The sequence below is a fragment of the Siphateles boraxobius genome, unplaced genomic scaffold, assembly GCF_051911475.1.
Source record: "Siphateles boraxobius isolate OS27281-9 unplaced genomic scaffold, OSU_SipBor_1 37, whole genome shotgun sequence".
NCBI lineage: Eukaryota > Metazoa > Chordata > Actinopteri > Cypriniformes > Leuciscidae > Siphateles > Siphateles boraxobius.
Genome location: NW_027508997.1, coordinates 2,720,856 through 2,741,208, shown reverse-complemented (window position 1 = coordinate 2,741,208; position 20,353 = coordinate 2,720,856). Strand labels below are relative to the sequence as shown.

Genomic DNA, 20,353 nt, shown 5'->3' with positions numbered 1-20,353 from the left:
AATGGCAATGTATCATAATTAGGAATTTTGCTTTGAATAGACGTGTCCCCTTATATAACTTCTTTCTGTTTTGGGCAGGTTGGTAAAGATGACTTGGATGGATCTAAGGCCACAGTGATCCCAACTTCAAAGCCCCTGACCCATCCTCTCATTAACCAGTATAGTTTAACTCTTGGGCAGGACGTGGGTCTCCATGACACCAAATCCCTCATCAAGTGTGTGGATTCGCTGTCCTTCATCGTCCGCGATGCTGCCCACGTCACTCCAGAAAACTTTGAGCTTTGTGTTAAAGCCATACGAGTGTTTGTGGAGGCTAGCCTTAATGGAGGTATGTATCTCTTATACAGCAAAGAACCAGGATTCGAAATTAACAGGGGGTTGCCTCCTAAATTAATAAAAATCCCCCAAAATTCAAGATATGGTGGCAAAAAAGTGCCCGTTTGAGTTCTTGTTTGTTATATTTATAACATATGATTTGATCTGTTTTTCCAATATATGATGTTTGTGAAATGTGTTTTTCAAACAAATGGATTGAGTGAATAATTCAACGAATTCCTGAATGAATCAGCCATTTTGAATGCATTTTTTGAAAGACTCACTCATTAAGGCTTATTGCTACCTACTGCCAGATATAGCCCCATCATTTCATATTTTTATATTCGAAATGTAATGTTTAGAACGTGAATCTCACAGCATTATTTATGCAATTGTAAGTCCAGTGTAAATGCATTTATGCCACCTCTGAACTGCATCAAACGGTCTGTGTAAATGCATCTTCAGATGCCACCTTGGCTTTTGTTAATACTGATTTCATTTGATTGGTAACAACCCTATAGTATCTTATTATTCCAATTGAATTTATTTAAGTCAAGTCACCTTTATTTATATAGCGCTTTTTAACAATGCAGATTGTTTCAAAGCAGCTTTACATTGATAACAGGAAATTAATGCAACAAAGATTGTTTTGGCAGTACAGCAGCTCTAGAAGAAAGTCATTGTTCAGTTTATGAAATGTAAGAATTTGACAAAAGATGACAAACATTTAATAAGATTAGAAGTAATTGCCCTTTCAAAGGGTAAAAATGCTTGTGTGCGATGTGAAACAGGCATTTCTCGCATGCTTTCATTATTGAATATGCTGTGCGATCTTCAACACTGAAACCTGCCCTTGTTGTGTAAAACAAACGAATGATCTTGTCTCATCCTTGCACAACCACATGACACACATCCATTGCTCTAGTTTGCATGCTGCCTCAATAACAAAATATTCAATGTTGCCACGATACAATTTTACATTTTATTTTATGATTGGTTTCATTCCAAACAAACCTTTTGGAGGTTATTTTATTCAAACATCTTGGAAGTTTGACTCCTTGAGGGATTAGAATGTCTGCTTCACTTCCGTGGCTTTGTAATTGGATGTGTCAGTGCCTGTAATCTCTTTAGTGCTGTATCTTGAGCTGTGCTCCTCTGGTGAGTCATTTAACTCGGGGGCAATTCAACTGTCTTGTGCCCTCTCCATTTATCCTTCACTCTGCCTCTCAGTCCCTCTATCCGGGGTGGTCGGTGATCTACAGTAGGCTTAGTCAAGACTCATTCAGCACTTTATAGCTCTGCCAATCAGCATGTTCTTTTCATGAGCTAGAGGCCTCTGTTTATTTGGGAAGATACCTGCTGTCATCAGGGGGCTTACATGCTCACTTTGAGAGCGGCAGATCAAAGTTTTAAGATCTAATAGGTCTTTTCATTGGAAACAGAACACAATATTTTTGATGCAATCCCAAAATTGACCGAGATATGTCTGAGACACGTTCTTCTAACCAGCAAATAAAAGGGTGTGAAGATGGGAGAAAAGCTTGCTAGAAAATAGCACCTGTGATTCATTCTCATAGCTTTGTTTGCAGTCATTAACAAACGGCACAGGCTTTTACCATGCTTGACGGACGTGAGAATGGGGGGCGTGCGCTTGAAAGCATAATTCGATTTCCCTTGTTAGTCACTCTGTTGATTGTTTCCACGCCCTCCGCAGGGTACCGCACCCACGAGAAGAAAAAGAGTCACAAATACGACTCCAAATCCAGCCGGCTCCGAAAGAAGCCACGCGAGAAGGATGGCGCATCGCGGAGAGCCAAACCGTCCAGTCAGAGGCTCGCCCGTTCCCATAGCGACGATGAAGAAGATGAGGGCGTGCCGGCCAGTTACCACACGGTGTCTTTTCAGGTTAGTCTGGACGTAAGTACAACAGCCCTTTCCCTAATTCCTAAATCTGTCCATCACGTTTGCAGATCTGTTTGGTGAGGGACGGCCATGAGATTATTTCACATTTGAAACATAGAAATATTAATGCTTTGCTTTCAGGTTTTAGTTTCTGACGTCATTTCTGATTTAGAGCTTTTACAATATAAAAAAAAATTAAGTTGTCAATACTAATACCAGTAAAATTTTGCATTTACTGAAATAAGTTTTGATGCCACAAAAATGAAAATGCTAAGCACATCTTTCATTAGAAAGTTAAATAATAATAATTTACAATAAGTGCACATTGCATTAGTAATTTTTTTAATATAAATTCAGACAAAATACAAAAAAGACAAAATTATGAACTCTAGTTTTAAGTAAAAGAAATAAAAATAATTAAGTATATACACTGTACTTTTAACTATTACTGTATTTTATTTATTATACATTTCCATATTTTGCTTAATGAAATTAAGGCCTGTTTTATATTACTTACATGAAATATTGTGAATTATTTAAATCTATGAAGTACTTTTGTTAAATCCAATTTTCCTTATAGTATTTGTTGTACTGCTGTAGATTTTCACATTAATGACAGTTCGTTTTTTTAATTATTAAATATTGATAGTAATAGGCTCTTAGTTATAATTTTAAAAAGTCATATACAGTGTGTGTTTGTATATGTGTATATATATATATATATATATAAACATTATTATTATTATTTTTTTATTAAACAAAATGTAGTTTGTTTTGTCTCCATATTTGCATGGAAATATGACCCAGACATTTATTTGTGATATTTTCACGATGCTTTCCCATCTTCATAACCTGAATGGTGCACATCAAAATCAATATCATGTTGTCATTTTCTTTCCACGTGTTTACCTGCCATATGTCAGTATAACAATAATTTCTTTTGTCCCCATTAATAAGATGAATGTCTGTAAGGAAAGCAAATATTCATTTAATAGGCCAGATATTCCCTTAGTGTTAAGTGATTATTAAAACAACCTGTTTGTCCATATAGTTGTTAGACCTGATGCATACACTGCACACGCGAGCAGCCGGAATCTACAGCTCTTGGGCAGAGGAACAGCGCCATCTTGAGGATACTGGGAGAAAGATTGAGGCAGACGCTCAAACACTGTGGTCCAGCTGCTGGTGTCCACTCCTTCAAGGTCAGAGACTAGCCAACAGCATATTTGCAAGCCTCAGTGTCAATCAAAAATTCATACATATTTTACAACACTGAAATATTTTAAGCATAAGTAAAACCTCCTACTTGTAATATCTGATGTAATATTATTGAATGTATAAAATAAAGTGGATGTTCAGAGATGTGCTATAACGTATGCGTTTTGGCCTTGTAGGTATGGCTTGGTTGTGCTGTGATGCACGGAGGCAAGTCCGCATGCAAGCTCTCACTTACCTACAGAGAGCACTTCTTGTACACGATCTACAAACTCTGGACGCGGTGGAGTGGGAGTCCTGCTTCAACAAGGTGAACTAGCTCTGTTTGTCTCTGTAGTTGAGGAGTTTAACATGCATTTTCATTTTTGGAAAACAATTCCTTCAATAAAAAGAACTGAGAAATGATGGTGAGGTCTGTCTTTATTCAGGTCCTGTTTCCTCTGCTGACAAAACTCCTGGACAACATCAGTCCAGCGGATGTGGGCGGCATGGAAGAGACCAGGATGAGGGCCTGCACACTGCTTTCTAAGGTCTGGCCTAGGATTTCTTTGCTCATTTATCCTAACTTAAACCTACATTAATTGAAAGGTGATTATGCTGATTTTCATTTGTTGAAGTGATTTTGATAAGTGTTTTTGGTCTCCCCAGGTGTTCCTGCAGCATCTCTCTCCTCTGCTCTCTCTGCCCACTTTTGCTGCCCTCTGGCTCACCATTCTAGACTTCATGGACAAGTACATGCATGCTGGCTCCAGTGACCTTCTGGTGAGATCTCAAATGAGCATAACAATCACCTGTGTACTGACTTGAAAGAAATGCATTTAGAACTACATGGGATTTTTTAAAATAATGTCAAATTATTATAATTGTTTTATAAATGAGGCCCGTTTATGTGTGAAAGATTCCTTTTTCAGGTTAAGGGTGTCTGATATTGATGATATTAGATTGTGAATGATTAAAATGTCTCCACAATCTGCCTTTACAGAGAGATTGGTAATATCGTGTTACAGTATGCATTCTATCATATGCAGTTCAAAGCCTGTTTTTTTTTTATCTCTATTGTGGTTACGCTCATGTCACATTGCATTTCATTGTCATCACGGAAGTTTATTTGCATGCATTTTTAAAGCCTTTGCAGTTCAAAGGATTATACACGCATGCTGTTCTGTTCTGATTTTTCTGAGTGCACATATCCAAAGCATGCACAGAAAGCCAGTGTGTGAGTACTGAACTAAGTTCTTTCATATCTTGCTGTGCTTAAACTGTCAAATACACACAAGGTTCAGAAACACAATCGGTTGTTTTAACGAAGTAAAAATATGGATCAATATATTGGATCTGCGCATTATCTGTCTTAAAGTTACAGCAGCCCAATATTCCTACTGCTGTCTGTGTCCTAAAGGTGCAGTAAGTGGTTTCTGAGAAACACTGTTGATATTTGAAATCAACCCAAACAAAAACACTCCTCCCTTCATTGCTCCACCCTCAAAATGCATAAAACACACAATGCAAGAGTGGAAGTCTCTGTCATAGCTGAAGCAAAGCAATATAATACTTTGCAAAAAAAATAAAGCGAAGATGACGCACAAAAAACAAGGATAAACAAAATAGAACACCGTACACGAGTATATAAAAGCAAATATATTAAAGCAGCTCCAGACTATGACGCTCAACTGTCCTGTTACAATAGCTAACATTCAACAACAGCATTTCTTGATTCTGTAAACAGCAAAATCGTAATTCTTCTGTTGTAATGTCTCTCAGCCATCACTCTTTCTACAGTCTTTCTTCAAATCTCCCTCTTGCTCACTCTCTCTCCTCCCACATCATGAGTGTATACCCCCTACTGCTGATTGGCTACAAGTGTGTTGTGGTTCCTGGTCCGTTCCACTTTCAGCAGCTTTTTTCAGAGATTGCTTACAGCACGTTTAATGTTAAACAAACACCACAAGAAAAAGAGAAAATCAATCACTGTTCTTGACTGAAGAACTTTTGTAGCTTTAAGAATCAATGTATATTTAATTCATACAGTGAAGACTATGCAGTGTTTTATTTTTTCATTTGATGTTGCAATTTTTTGCTTGAATGCTAGTTAAATAGACCTACTGTAGCAGTTTATTTTTATTCTTTCTTATATTGTATTTGTCCTATTGTTTGTCATTTTTGTCATTACCTTGTTTTGTTATCTTGTACGGCTATATATTTAAAGGAAGGGAATTAGTTTGGCTGTACTGCTCAGTAACTTGCAAAATAATTTTAAAAACCTAAATGAAAAATAGAGATACGATCGTGGATTGTGATTCTGCCTGAAACAAATGTGGTGTGTTATTTCTGCCCACCCCTAGTTCAGGTGTACAAGATTTACAGCAGAAAAGTTCTTAAATCCTGAATGCTGATGAGTGTGTCTGACTTTGGTGCACAGCTGGAGGCGATCCCCGAGTCTCTGAAGAACATGCTGTTGGTGATGGACACAGCAGGGATCTTTCACAGTGCAGACTCTCGTACTGGCTACTCTGACCTGTGGGAAATAACCTGGGAAAGAATTGACTGTTTCCTGCCCCGGCTAAAGGAGGAGCTCTTCAAACAGGCTGTCATCCCAGGCAATGATCATTCAAATATCCATTTACCATTTAATCGAGTTCAACCACATAACACGTTAACTGATACCTTTTGGTTTTTGTACAGAACCAGTGTGTAATGTTCCTGTGGAGGCCGTCCCACAGCCTGTTGCTGTTACTCCAGCCTCTCCTGTGCCAGTCACCTCACCAGTGCCAGTTGCCCCTGCAGAGCCAAATATTCCCGGCAGACCCTCGTCCCCTCGGGATATGCAGACACCTAGTGCCAACGGTGAGCGTAAGTGTTATTTGTTATATACTGAAGTAGAAAAGTGATTTTAAATTGTGATCTTTAATTCATTTACAATATTATTTTTTTACTGTATTTTTTGATCGAATAACTGCAGCCTTGGTGAGCAGAACAGACTTTTCAAAAGATTTTTAAAAAAAAAAATCTTAATTTCAAACTTTTTTCTAGTAGTGTATGTTGAAACAGTAATGCATTTATGATACTTTAATGAATAGAAAGTTCAAAAGATCAGTATTTATTTGAAATATAAATCTTTTATTTGTTTCTTTATAAATGTCTTTACTGTTAATATTGATTTAATGCATCCTTGCTGAATAAAAGCATTCATTCCTTTTTTGTTTTTTTCTTGATCAAAACGTGGATAATTTTCAAAGCACAACTTTTTTTTTAAACTTCCTTTTTCTGTGTGCAGGAACAGATAGATCATCTCCAGTTCCTCCCTCAACACCTCCAATGCCCACTCCAACAAAGATGAGTCCTCCAGTGTCCCCGCCCCCTCTCGGCCAGTCTCCACTCATCCTGCAGCCCCTCGCCTCTCCGCTGCAAGTGGGCGTTCCCCCGATGTCCCTGCCAATCATTCTGAACCCGGCTCTCATAGAGGCTACCTCACCTGTGCCCCTGCTCCCCCGCCCCTCCGCTGACTGACCCGCCCACCCGTCAAACAGAAGCCGACAGAGTGCCGCGGCGTTTGAAGGAGAAACCGTGGAAGAAGCATCTGATTTCACTGTTCTCCTCCAGGCAAACACTCTCCACATCTGTAGCCCACACTATTCAATTATGTAACAGCAGGACCTGGAATAAGAGTGCATGAGAGGACATTGACATGCATGGTTGCCTCTCTTCGTTTCAAACATCAAAGCAAACTGCTCGGACTCGAATGTCCTTCAGTAAGAGATGTTACATAGATGATCATATTTATTCAAAACAGGAAGATGCCACCATGGAGGACCGTTCATTATTGATGAGACTACATTTATTTCAGTCAGGGGAATCGGGTAGGTTAGCAGGTTTTAATGTACTAGTGCTCAGTTGTTACTCGTGAGATTTAGTCAGTGATGACAGAATGGCTGAATGGTAGAGGTATCGCACACTGGGTCCAGCTAATGATACCATAATAACTACACTGCTCAAGCTAATTGAACCTGTACAGTATGATGAAGAAAACTTAATTTATTTTGATTCTTATTGTGGCTTTTACACTTTAATTACATTGCTTTGCCGTAAATTGGTCCAAAGAACACCGTCACAGAGAAGTTGCCACTTATTGTTTGCCATACATGGTTCCTTAGTGGGTTAATTCACCCAAAAAATTACATTCTGTCATCATTTACTCACCCTCGTGTCTTTCCAAGCCTGTATGACTGACTTTCTTCTGTAGAACACAAAAGAATGTTGATTTTCCATTGTATGGACCATTGTACTTTTCAAAATATATTTTTTGTTCCACAGAAGAAAGTCATACATATTTGATTTGACATGATGGTGATTAAATGATGACAATGTTAATTTTTGGATGAACTGTCACTAAGTCTACAAGTTATTTTGGTTGATAACAAAATATGGCTTGGTCCCACTAGACTTGTTTTGATGACGCCACATAATTCATTATCGTGCACCTCTACAACATTCCAGACACATCATTAAAGTTGACTAAATGAAACTAAATGAACCAGATGAACTCTGAATGTCAGGTTTTATTTTATTTTGATTGGTATTTTTTATTCGCAAGTTGTCTTAAAGAGAGAGTTTTGTTGCTCAGGTTTATGCTGTATGGCTGTGGCACTTCTGCTCTTTAAAAGTTTCCCTTTCAAGAATTTCTCCTGGCCATTATCATGATGACATTGATCAGTTCTTTCAAATATACGTTTCTGCTGTTCTTTCTATCAACCATATCCCTTTATTGTGGTGATCTCGACTCTGGAAGTTTAGTAACCACTTAGTTTTGTATGAATTAATAAATGCTTCATACAAAGTTGATGCCAGAAGAGAGCTGTTAAATTCACTCATATAAAAGTATAATCGTTCTCAGACCCGCACCTCCGCTTGCATCAGCCAAGAGCACCCGAGAACAGCTCAAGTTCATGTAGAAATCAGTGTATGACCTGAGACTCGTGGTTTCTCCTCTCAGCATGTATGTTTGGATCAGTACAGAAACTGTAGGTGCTTTAAGGAATTGTACTGTAATTTAATGTAGATTGTCACTGCTGTATTTCAGTGACAGCAGATCAATGAAACCAACACAAACCTAAGAGGTGGCTGTGGACAGATGGACATTTTCTTTTGTATGTGCACTTGTTGTACTGCATTCTTAGATACATCAGGAACTAATTCTGTAGTCAACAGGTAACTCAATGAAAATAATCTGTATATATATGAATAAAAGTTAATGTACTTTTTACAATGTAATAAATCTATGGTAAATATCCTAATCATGTGTTACTGTGTTCCTCTTACATGTCAATTTTATTTAATTGTTTTCTTTTAATTTAAGTCTTTTAACAAGCTGAGACCCAGTCATTTACTTAGTGACACTTTCAATAAAACTTGGCTGCCTATATGGTAGAAAGGCGAAACATTTTTTGAAATCTGTGCTACTGTACCTGACTAGAGAGAAAGCAGAGAAGAAAAAAGGCTATTGTCTTACCCTTTGCAAAATAGGTGGGAAAACGTCAACCCATAATGCACTGGGCATGTTGCGTCAAAGGCCACTTCCACCAATCTGCAGTGAATAGACTTACCAGAGTCAAATATAAGTTCTTTACCAGAGTCAGGTGGACTACTTGCACAACTGCTTCCGCTTTCTACTTATTACAACTCTGGAGTTTCTGGTAACAGCGTTCAGCGCACCTACAAACATGAGAACGCAGATTATTACGTTTTATGGCCGTCAATTGATTAAAACAATGAATCATGTTCTCTGCGTTAACATGAATTATCTTGAACCTGCTTAAATGTTACAATAAATTGATTTTCTTTCCAGCTGTGCATTCTGAATAATAAATCAATATATTTCCCCATAACCTGCAGCAGTCCAGGGCTCGTCATCTTATCCGTGTTTTCTCTTACTGATCATATTTCATACCTGTTGAGTTTACATTTATAAATGAATTTGACTGATAAAAATAATTGCTTGTGTGTTCTGGTGCTCTTAGTCCAGTCTTTTAAAATATTTGAATAAAATAAATTCACGATGTTACATATTTAATTACTCTTTTAATATTTAATTTAACCGTAACACATACTGCATACAGTAGAATGACAGTAAACTACTTTGAATATTAATTAAGAATTTTGGGCATAAACGTGTAAATTACATAAAGTAAAATGATTGACAGTAAAAAAATGGCAATGATTCAAATATTTAATGCAAATAAATAAAGGTTCGTATACATCAGGTAGGCTATATATCTGGGATATTTACGTTTACCAGCAGCTGCATAAAAGCTGCAGTCGTAGGTTTTCCTCTTTGTCGCCATCTCTGTTCGAAATCTGCAATATGAAGGACCAGGAGTGCCACTTAAAAATAAAATGAAGATTCAATATATCAATTTAATAATTCAAACATAAAAATGTATATAAATAAATCATTTTTAAATGGACAAATAGACTGCAATTGCAGTTATTCGCGGAATTATCAACTTTACGTGAGTTGTGCCGCGGCACGGCACAGCACGGATGAATCCAATGTTTTTAGGAGAATGTGTGCGGCTGTCAGTCACCGCGCTGGTGTGGTTACAGTCAAATCACATAAAACAGTGGAACCATCCTCGAACTCTTCTGTCTTCCCCAGTAGTATGTTCCTGCACAACCGGAGGCTGCAGTTTCAGGACCCCAGTTTTAGGACCGCAGTTTCAGGACCCTAGTTTTTTGTGACAGCACCACCTACCTATCTTCCCTGCACTCGAGACGGTGACGTAAGCTCCACTGAAAAGGCTTCTTTCCTATTGGTTGTCGCTCGCGAAAATCGCTTCTCATTTGCATAAAGTTGAAATTTCTCAACTTTTGTCGCTTGTCTCTTGACACGCCCACATTCTGTCGCCAACGGTCGATGTCGCCGGAAGTCGCCAGCGCTCCATTGAAATGAATGGGATCATGCCGCTTTGTCGCTGGCGGTGTGAACGGGGCTTCATTCGGAATCAGATTCTACTTTTCGGAAGTAGACTACGTTATGACCAACATAAGAATTTTCAGTTGAAAATGTCATCTGAACAAGTATGTAACATCCACTTTTGTTCTGACCAACTAAAGGAAAAAATCATTGCAGTAAATCGCGCTGATATCACGTCAAACCGTGCAAATTATACTTTGTTCTCAAATTGTTAATGTTAACAACATCAGCATTGCGTGACTACATTTAATGTGTATTCGGGCTACCTGTAGTTCAGTTTCCATTTCTGTGCAGTCCAATTTCTAATTGTCATACCAACAAATGAATGTTCCTTAGAACTGGTTCTTCCCTTTTACAGTCTATGGTTCTTACCTGTCCAGCAGAAGAAAAAAAGCCGTCTCTGCGTCCGTTTTGAACCCCTTCAAAAAACAGAGTTCACGACACCTTTCAAAAGCCCTTCCGATATTTATCGTTGTTTTCGCATGGGCCCGGTTGGAGTCTCTTTTTCTCTGTTGCCACTCCAAAGTCTTTTGCATTTTTTTTCAACGGGTGAATCTGCAGTTTTCACTTGTGATTGTGGTTTGAACCTTTCTGGATACGCCATCAAATTGCTAAGTTTAATTATAACAAGTGCTGTGTGAGAAAAGGCTATAAATCTCCACCTCCAACATCCTCACACGCAATATAGCCAACTAGCCGAGACTCCTTTATGTGTACAGATGTGATGTAATGACGCAAAGACATGCTCGAATTTCCCGCGGAAATCCACCAGTACTGGATTTAAAAACTTTATTACAAGCTTACCGTTTTGAATCGAGCTAAGTAATTAAACCCTCAGTCTTCAACCCTGTTACCCTAGTCTCAACCCTGTCACACCTACATTTTTTTAATTATTGTTTTTACGTTTTTGAAAAAGTAATTTAATGTTTGTTGAACTCAGTCTGAAATGTTCAGAGCAATCATGAGAATACTGATTTTAGTTCAAATTCTGAAGTTAATCCACATCTTTGATCAAAAATGATGAGGTTGCTGTCACAAAAAGTGCCCATTTCAGGCTTTAGTATAGCATAAGTGTGAAATTATATGTACATTTTACATTTGCAATTAATGAATTAGTGTGAGGGACATCTGATTAATAGGAAAATGTTGATTTCATTACAAATATATTTTATAATTATATTCAGAGAGCTCCCATAGTGTCCATAACAGGGTTGAAGACTAATAGCGCCCATATCTTAAAATAATTACCAATAATAATAAGTATTTAATGCCTGAGGTGGGAAAATATGTTTTTCTGGAAGTTAAATATGTCATTAATGTTGTGGGGTGTTCAGAAAAGTAATACATATTGGTAAAAAATCCAAAAATGTGTAAGTCCAAATCGTACCGGCTTCGTGGAATGACTAATTTCCCATTCGATAAAAGTGGATGCTGATTAATCTGCTTGTTACTTGTAATGTGTTACTACCCCAACACTGGTTGTGACTGAGTAAATGTTCTGAGCAAACTTGCATTTAGTGGCATATAAATGGAAGCTCATCCTGTGGTGTAAAACATTTTTTTATTTCAAAGCTGAACAAGAAACACTTTTTTTTGATAAACCAAAACGGTCAGAAACCACACTTGATATCTAGCCAAAAACAACGCTCAAAAGTTCAACTTGAACATGGAATGTAAAAACAAGTTCAGTCTAAGGATAAAAATGGCAAACAATGAAGATTAAGTTGATCTAGTCTAAATGAATGTCTTTTCTTTAAAAGGAGAACAGTGAAACATAAATGTGTACAGTACATCACTCACAAATATCCTTGTTTAAACACCTTCAAATAATCTGCTGTCAAAAACATATACCTACAACATCTTTCACCAAGCTGCACTACACTTCACTTAGAATGCTCTTACTAGCCTAGATGGCCTCTCTGCTAAAGCTCATGTTCAACTCATTTTACCTTCCCTCAATGTCGAGGCCGACAAAACCAGTCAAAGCAAAGCTAAAACAGAGCTGCATCGAGGCTGTTACACTTTCAAAGAAATCAAACCCATGACTGAACATCACTTGGTGTCCATCTTGGCCATCTCCTGCAGGTATATCCCAATGCTCTCGCTGTCAAACAGAACAAAGTAAATGTTCTTCAGAGAGGAAGTGGTTGCTGAGACAAAATGGTTTGAAATGGCCTTCAGTATTAGCTGGGCTGCTGTCTGCTTTGGGAAACCATTTCTGCGGGAACAAACATTAAAAAAGAGAGATGATTTAAATTTTCTGGGAACTATTTCTGGCCTTAACTGCATCGAAACAACCACACAATGAATGAGCTTGAAATCTAGTTGACTACTGATCTGTAAGCCTATGCGTACTCGCAGTCGCCACTATCTTCAATGGCTTGTAGACGCGTTTGATTTTGAAGAGTGAAGTTTAGGTCATTTTAAGTCCCATGATTCTGGTGCTCACCGTCCAGCGGGTAGTGAAGGGAAAGCCACCGATTTGAGCTTTTTCTCCTCGGCAGCAGACAAACAGTTCTTGACTGTTTTCTCGAGCTGATCTTCGCACTTCTCTGAACCCCACTGAGGGACGTGACAATGGATGATGAAACGTGCTGCCATCCCATTGGCTTGACTCACAGCCACTGCAAAGCAGAGGGAATAAGAAATACTCCAGTCACAACAACAACACACAGAAACGTGTTTTTTTTTAATAACCTACAGTGGATTTCTTCTCTTTCTTGTTTTACTTTTAAACACTTTTTGACACAAAACAGTTTGGGCTGATTTTTCATCTTTGTATAATACTTATTAGTACTTCAAAAAGACCCCCAACAGACAATCCAATGTTTCAAGTTGACTCGTTAACTTTTACTTGTTACTTGTTAAGCCTATCTAGCCGATTAAATATTTTAGTACTACAGAACTGCTCATTCAGTACTGACTTTTTTTAGATTGTGCACACTTTTCCAGGCCTGTAAATGATCATTGTATTATTACTGATATTTCCAGGTTTTCCATGCCGGCTGTACTTTTTTCTGTATTAAAATATTTAACAAGGTCATTTCCTGCCCCTTTGAACATTTCTAGAACACACACTAATTTGAGTCTGCTTTCTGTCTGCTTGTGTCAAGTGTGTGTGTGTGTTTAACCTGATGCAACCTCCAAAGGGCCCTGGCTTTTTCTCAGCTCCTTTACGGTCTCTAAGAAATCTTTTCCTCCTGCTTTCTCCAGAGCGTTACCTGTATCAAAGGAAAACTTAATAGCTTTTGACACATTTCAAAAATAGGTCTCTTTGACAATTTTATATTAGCTAACAACAATAGCTCTGCTTCCATCCACCCATTTTTATGCACATTTTGGGATATCGCAATAAAAAACGCTGAACGGAAATGCCAAGATGCGCAAAGAAAAACCCTAAAAATTCGCTCAATTGAGGTGGTTAATATTTGTATCCACTAAAAACATATGCGCATAAACTACAATGGAAACAAATTTACTGAATAAATCCCTCAATGCGTGATTGGATTGGATGTGATTGGATAACTGGACTAACCAGCGGACCAATCGCATCGCACAGCATCTCAAATGTTGGTTTGATCATTCTGAAATGCCTGAGCCAAAGTCTGTCATCAGAATGATTTGGTTTAATTCCCTCCAAGAAGCGTCTCACATGATTGCATTCCCAAACATCAGGCATCTAAACGCAAGATCACATTACGGCGTACACTGCATTTCGTCAGTGCGCTCCGAGACTCAAGTCATTTATGATGGAGGATAATAGAGCCACAGTGGCTTCCCCGATTGCAGCAACTTCCATTTTTATTACAGATATTTTGTGCCAATTTCCCAGGAAATGTCAATTTTGTTCTCTTGAACAAAATGGGATTAGAAATGGTTAATTTTGCAACTTTAAATGGAAGCATAGCTAATGTTAATAATCTTGAAGTGTACTGACCGATTCCCTCTTTCAGATCAATTTCTGCGTTTGTGGGATTGATGATTCCCTCCACTTTGATCGTTCCGATTTTACTGATTTCACTCTCTGTAAGGGACAGCTGATAAAGAAACCAGAGTTAACTCCTTATGGCATAAGGCTTAGATCGCCAGGGTATTAGCTTTGCTACCATCAATTTCTGCAGAAATATATTCACAATGCATGATTTTACAGCCAATATAAAATGTATCAAAAATATTGTGATGATTTTAAAGTGCCTTTTCTTTTGCCGTTAAGATTGGTGGTGGAGTTTGTTCCATTAAGTGATTTTGAAATTTTTTGTAAATATTTACTAGATAGCATGATATCATATAATAGCTTAATATTGGCCATGATGACAAATCAAAAGTTATATATGCTAGTAATATGTAGTTATATTCCTAAATGTACCTTGCATTCAAAGGTATACAACGTTTATAATGTGCTCTATAAGCGTTAAAACAACTTAAAATGACATTCTTGATAATGTGCGATAAGCACAGCTATTTTCACCTTTTGTCCAAGGAACAAGCTTTTCGCAGAGAGAATAGTAAATCCCTCTCCTGGTCCGTCTTCCACTGTTGTGTTGGCATCTGCTTCTTTGTCATTCTCTGTGCTTTTCTGCAACAAGAAACATTTGTTGTATTCTCACAGACAAACATAGTACCATCGCAACCTATGTCCTGCACGTACTTTGGGTTTGCGGCCTGGTTTTCCTTTGCTCTTTTTGCTGGGTTTCTTGATGGGTTTCCTGTTCGCCCTCTTCTCTGGAACGGTCACCTGAGTCTCTACCTTCACCTTGCCGCCTCTCTTCTTGGAGAGCAGCTCAGGATGGATGCGAGGCAGAACTCCACCATTTGATATAGTCACCCCTCTGAGCAACTATTCAATAATACATCAAAACAATGTAATTATTTTTTTTAAAGATTATTAGAAATATTAAAACAAAAGTAAAAATTCTGCTCTAAAACATTTTGCTTCGCTGTATACGTTTAATTAGCCTTTCTAGTGTAGAAGTGGGCTACTCAAACAAAGATGGCAAATGTATTCTTTTTAGTTCTCTACCTCCATGATAGACTACAGCGAAAAAAAGTGTACTGTGAGTTGTTTTTGGACAAGACTGGGCCAAATATTAACTCTAACCGCCCTCAGTCCATTTTAACATGTAATTCATTACCTGGTTGAGTTCTTCGTCATTGGCCACTGCCAGCTTGATGTGTCGTGGAGTGATTCTCCCCTTCTTGTTGTCTCTTGCTGCATTTCCAGCCAACTCCAAAATCTCAGCTACAAAAACATCAGAGCAATAAGAACCATTTTTAATAATTGAGCACCAATAATAGAGCAGCAAATCAGCATATTAGATTGATTTCTGAAAGATTATGTGACATAGAAGACTGGAGTAATGATGCTGAAAATCAGCTTTATCATCACAGGAATAACATTACATTATAAAATACATTACAATAGAAAACAGTTATTTTAAAATGTAATACAATTTCACAATTTTACCGTTTTTACTGTATTTTTGATCAAATACATACAGCCTTGGTGAACATAAGAGATTTTTTTATACATGAAAAAATAAAGAAGTCCCTTATGGTTCTTAATAAAGACTTTTTTTAAAAACATTCAAACATATTTCAATCTTTTGACGGCCAGTGTAATTAAATGATTCATAATGAAAATGGAATAAAAATTTTAGGTGAAAAGAAAAAATGATTTGTGCTTGCTTTCTTGATTCCCACCTGCTAAGTACTCAATGACAGCTGCCATATAGACGGGGGCGCCCATGCCAATGCGATACTTATGGGTTCCTGTGCGCAAGTAACGCATCATCCTCCCGACAGGAAAAATGACTCCTGCTCGGGCTGAGCGAGACAGCTTGGTGATCTTTTTCTTTCCTCCTCTGGCTGACATCCTGCCGTTGCTGTGGTGAAAAATTAAAACCTTTCTTCCATAATTATCTTTTGATCAAGTGAACAATCCATTCAGCAACATCAAAACATCAATCATGTGAGTGACAGAGCAGACCCACCTCCTCTTGAATCACAGTGCCACTGGATGGGGTACCTACAGATAAATCAAGACAAAATGATTCATTAACATCCTGAATGTGACTGAACTCAACAGTCTCCATCTGCTTCAACAGATAATGATCCGACACTCTCTTATCCATGTTAAAAAGTTACAGCTTGGGTTGCTTTTATCTGTTGAACCCAAAAGATGTTTTGAAGAATGCGGGTAACCAAACAGTTGCTGGTCCTCATTGACTTCCATAATATGAAAAAAAAAAACCCACCATGGAAGTCAACGGGGACCAGAAACGGTTTGGTTACCCCATATATCGTCTTTTCGGTTCATCAGACCAAAGAAACTCGGACAGGTTTAGAACAATTTGAGCATGAGTTAATGATGATAGAATTGTAATTTTTGGGTGAACTATTCCTTTAAAGAGACGATTGTAGGAGACTTTTCCCTGATAAGCATACAATCAAAAAAAAAAAGGTTGGTTAACTCCGATCTGCAAATTTGAGTGATGAGAAGATGTGTGAGAAAAAAGACCATCTAAACGTCTTTTAAAGAGAACACAAACCTGAAAGTTGCAGGTGTGCACTGGTTCAGAAAAGTGGAGAAGATGGTATATTTCCACATGTTGTATTATGTATTAAAACCCGAAGCCTTAGGGTGACGTCATATCCTGTTCATTGCGATATCCGAAGAAAATTATCAAAGTCTCAGTTTAGTTGGAAATTAAGGTGGGACTTAAGTAAAAGGGTAATTGGTACTATTTTGCGAATAAAAACGGGTATGAATATTTAAGGCTAAAGTATACAGTTTTGACGCAAACATTTAGCATATGTCTACAGCCGAACGCGTTGCCTTTCAAAGTGTATTAAATTTGATTGCGTACTCAAACACAGGTTATCGTCGAATGCACAGTGTAAAGTTCCAGTCTTGTTCAGTGTCTGCGCTATTTCTCTCCAGAAGTTATGAGCAGTAAAACTGTCTTTGTACTCATTTAAACACGCATGTCTATAGATGTTGCATCTATATTAGTTAGTTATTTTTCGTCTCATCTGTTTGTTTTTCGGCTTTGAACCAACGGCCCGGGCAGTGTGGCCACCTTGTGAACAAATGAATTAGTGCAAAAACATTCAAGGTTTTTTGTATGCTAAACCTGAGTATGCACAGGTAGAAACATTGTACAGAATTTGTAATACGCGTGTACAGAACACACGTATTATGTTGATGATCTGTACGTAGACCCAAATGTAATCTTTGGGCTTTAGAAAACGTACTATGCTGATGATGAAATTTACATCTGTATACGTACGCTATTATGCAAGTAAAAAAAATGAAGTATACTTTGTGCAACACTTTATTATTATTATTGTAAGCATAGAATCCTGAAAGGCTAAAAGGACACAAGCCAACAGTTAAAAACGGCAAAGAACAGCTAAGAAATACAAAGCCGTATTACATACATTGCTTAAATTAATGTTACATTAGTTAATTAGTAGGGATGCGCAATATATCGAAATATCACAAATGTACACACGATATGCATATCGCAGCGGCTTGCAATAACTGGGGTCATGAACAAAAGACAGAGAAAATCACTCGCAGCTCTTGACTGAATGACTTCTGTAGCTTTAATAAGAATCAGTGTATATTTAATTCATACAGTTTTATTTTTTACATTTGATTTAGTTTCTGTTGTTAAAGCTAATGCAGGCCAGCCTGAAACCTAAACCCCCTTGTTTACACTGATGTTAAAATGACACTTACTACTTATGCTATAGTAAAACACTGCTGTTCACTTCCAGAAGTTGTAGGGATGCTTTCTTCTGACAAAAAAACAAACAAACAAAAAAAATGTATGTAGGTTAGATCATTTTAAATATAATTTAAGTTTATTTTACACACTTTAAGCCTTATCATATAGCACATAGAATATTGCATTAGGTAATGGGTTAGGCTTTCGCAAATCACATTTTCTTCAATATTGTGCAGCCCTATTAATTATTAACTAACTACTCCATATAAACTGTAACCTGGATTCCTGATTAATAATAAAAATAATACAATTTGTACCAATGCTGTTTGTCTTGCAGCTAGGCAGATTTTCACGACTAATCAATATTTCATGTCATATTTATTTAAGTATCTGTGTAATAAGCAGGATAATGATTATTTATCCATCTATCATAAAGTATTATTTATTTATTTTTGCAAAAATGTGACCCGGGGTCTGTGAATGGCAGACTGTGAACTACCGCGTCAGACAAGGGCTTTTCTCTCGGCACAGCCTGCAGCGACCCCGCACTGCCATACCAAATTAAAGGCGCAGCGCATGTTTTAAGATAAACAGCGAACATTTATAAACATAGAGCGCGATTCCTCCTCGCAATGAAAAGTTTCGCCACAAATGTATGTAATGAAAGACCCGCCTCCTAACAGCGACAGCACGTTAACACCATTATATTCATTCGGGATGCGGTACGTGATCGAGAGGCCGTCGCCGAATCCGCGATTCAAAGCGTGTTATCAAAGGCCTCGCCTACGCTTCACGGTTTTCTATCAAATGCACATGCAAACCCGGACAGGTTTGTTTTCAAACCACATTAGGTCGTGCAAAAATACCTATTCTTGTTTTTTAACCCTGCTCCTCCCACATTAACTCACCCCCATTTTGTTTTTACCTCGTTGCATTTATGTAGATTAAACACCCGATCTACATTGCAAGCGAGTGATGCGTTTCGACGCGACGCGACTGGAGCGTTGTTATTATCATCGCATCTGCAAGCGAGCTGCGTTCAGCTTCATTTTTATATGTCGTATCGTCGCGCGCGTCGTGTAAGTTACATTGAGCTCGAGCTGCGTTCGCATGCATCGCATCTCGCGCTTTTCAACACAATATATCGTGCCAATATTTACCTGTTTGTTCTCTACAAATGCGTCATGTACGAAATATATCTGTCCTCTGACAGGCGCAAATAAGGAGTTCCTGGTATTCCTAATCCCTGTCCTTGTGTGCTGAGCCTCTGCTGTTCCTTAAAAAAAAATTGAGAGGGAGAGACCGCGAAAAACTACAGCAGCCAGTACCACCGTACTGTCGATGGAGGCAGGCTTTAGGCTACTGCTGCTGCTTCTCATTTAAAAAACATTACATTCAGGATATATCAAATACAGCAACGCACCCAATGCAATGCAAAATGCATATATAGGCAAATAAGGGATATTGTGCGGATATAATGCATTATCAAGCCATAATTTCTCATCTAAGAGGTAGTTGAGAGCAGCATGCAAAAATAATTCGTCACAGACAGCTGCAGGTGTCTGGGAGATTGATGCTTACTGTAAAAAAAAAAAATCTCTCTTCACCTGGTCTCTACTCGAGTGAGTGGTGATCTTCATTCGTTTTCACATGAATAGACTCTCCTGACGCCTGATGAACTCGATCTGATATGCACTTTTAAAAACGAACCTTACGCAGACACGAATAATGGCTTGTTTCAATTGCGTTCAGTGTCTGTGAAATCTGTGCTAGACTAAACTGGTTCCACAGAGGGCAGTGTTAGATCAGAGTTAAAATATACTTGTTTGGTTGTTGTGGTCCGATAGTGGGCGGAATTGTATTATATTTTTTTTACAAGGACAGGCATTGCTCAGGGACGAACAATATTAAAATATTTGATGTATTTGAATGTACATTTCAAGCATATTGTTTAAAATCCGTGTTAATTAACGTGTTTAATTTCACCCAAAATATCCCTCAGGCTACTGCAGTTTTTTTTTAAAAAACGTTTACATGCCACCTACCCCAAATATGATCCTCCTCATGTTAGGGACCCATCATAAAATTAAAAAGTCAGCTATATATTTATTAAAGTTTAATGACATGCTGCGTAACACACAAGAATGAACATCATTGGTTCTTGCAGAAGCTCAAACATGATGCGTAACACACAAAAATGAACCTCAATGGTTCTTGT

The 20,353-nt window shown here is 37.9% G+C and overlaps 2 protein-coding genes across 9 annotated transcripts in view; one reads left to right on the top strand and one right to left on the bottom strand.

The window, feature by feature from the left end:
- The window catches only part of gbf1 (golgi brefeldin A resistant guanine nucleotide exchange factor 1), an 86,904-nt gene extending 78,181 nt beyond the window's left edge, over nt 1–8,723 (top strand). For 3 of the 5 annotated variants that reach the window (XM_077196992.1, XM_077196991.1, XM_077196989.1), the window contains 9 exons: nt 79–328; nt 2,030–2,232; nt 3,269–3,419; nt 3,612–3,742; nt 3,861–3,962; nt 4,081–4,194; nt 5,852–6,029; nt 6,115–6,282; nt 6,707–8,723. In XM_077196992.1, the coding sequence (XP_077053107.1) occupies nt 79–328; nt 2,030–2,232; nt 3,269–3,419; nt 3,612–3,742; nt 3,861–3,962; nt 4,081–4,194; nt 5,852–6,029; nt 6,115–6,282; nt 6,707–6,939 (1,530 nt within the window). In that variant the 3' untranslated portion in view covers nt 6,940–8,723. The remainder of the gene's footprint in view (nt 1–78; nt 329–2,029; nt 2,233–3,268; nt 3,420–3,611; nt 3,743–3,860; nt 3,963–4,080; nt 4,195–5,851; nt 6,030–6,114; nt 6,283–6,706) is intronic. The other 2 variants (XM_077196993.1, XM_077196990.1) reach the window with 1 other exon arrangement.
- A 3,221-nt stretch (nt 8,724–11,944) lies between these two features.
- On the bottom strand, nt 11,945–19,516 carry macroh2a2 (macroH2A.2 histone). Of its 4 annotated transcripts, none has more exons than XM_077196986.1 (11): nt 19,296–19,512; nt 18,147–18,205; nt 16,393–16,427; nt 16,103–16,284; nt 15,535–15,641; nt 15,051–15,239; nt 14,871–14,978; nt 14,340–14,439; nt 13,534–13,623; nt 12,852–13,026; nt 11,945–12,620 (listed from the first exon to the last, which is right to left on the bottom strand). In XM_077196986.1, the coding sequence occupies exons 4-11, from the start codon at nt 16,272–16,274 to the stop codon at nt 12,455–12,457; spliced, it is 1,107 nt and encodes a 368-aa protein (XP_077053101.1). In that variant the 5' UTR covers nt 16,275–16,284; nt 16,393–16,427; nt 18,147–18,205; nt 19,296–19,512; the 3' UTR covers nt 11,945–12,454. The 4 variants fall into 4 exon arrangements, with proteins under 4 accessions (XP_077053101.1, XP_077053102.1, XP_077053100.1 ...); XM_077196987.1 differs by having other exon boundaries at nt 18,147–18,202; nt 19,296–19,482; XM_077196985.1 differs by lacking the exon at nt 18,147–18,205 and having other exon boundaries at nt 19,296–19,516.
- Nucleotides 19,517–20,353: the final 837 nt, after the last annotated feature.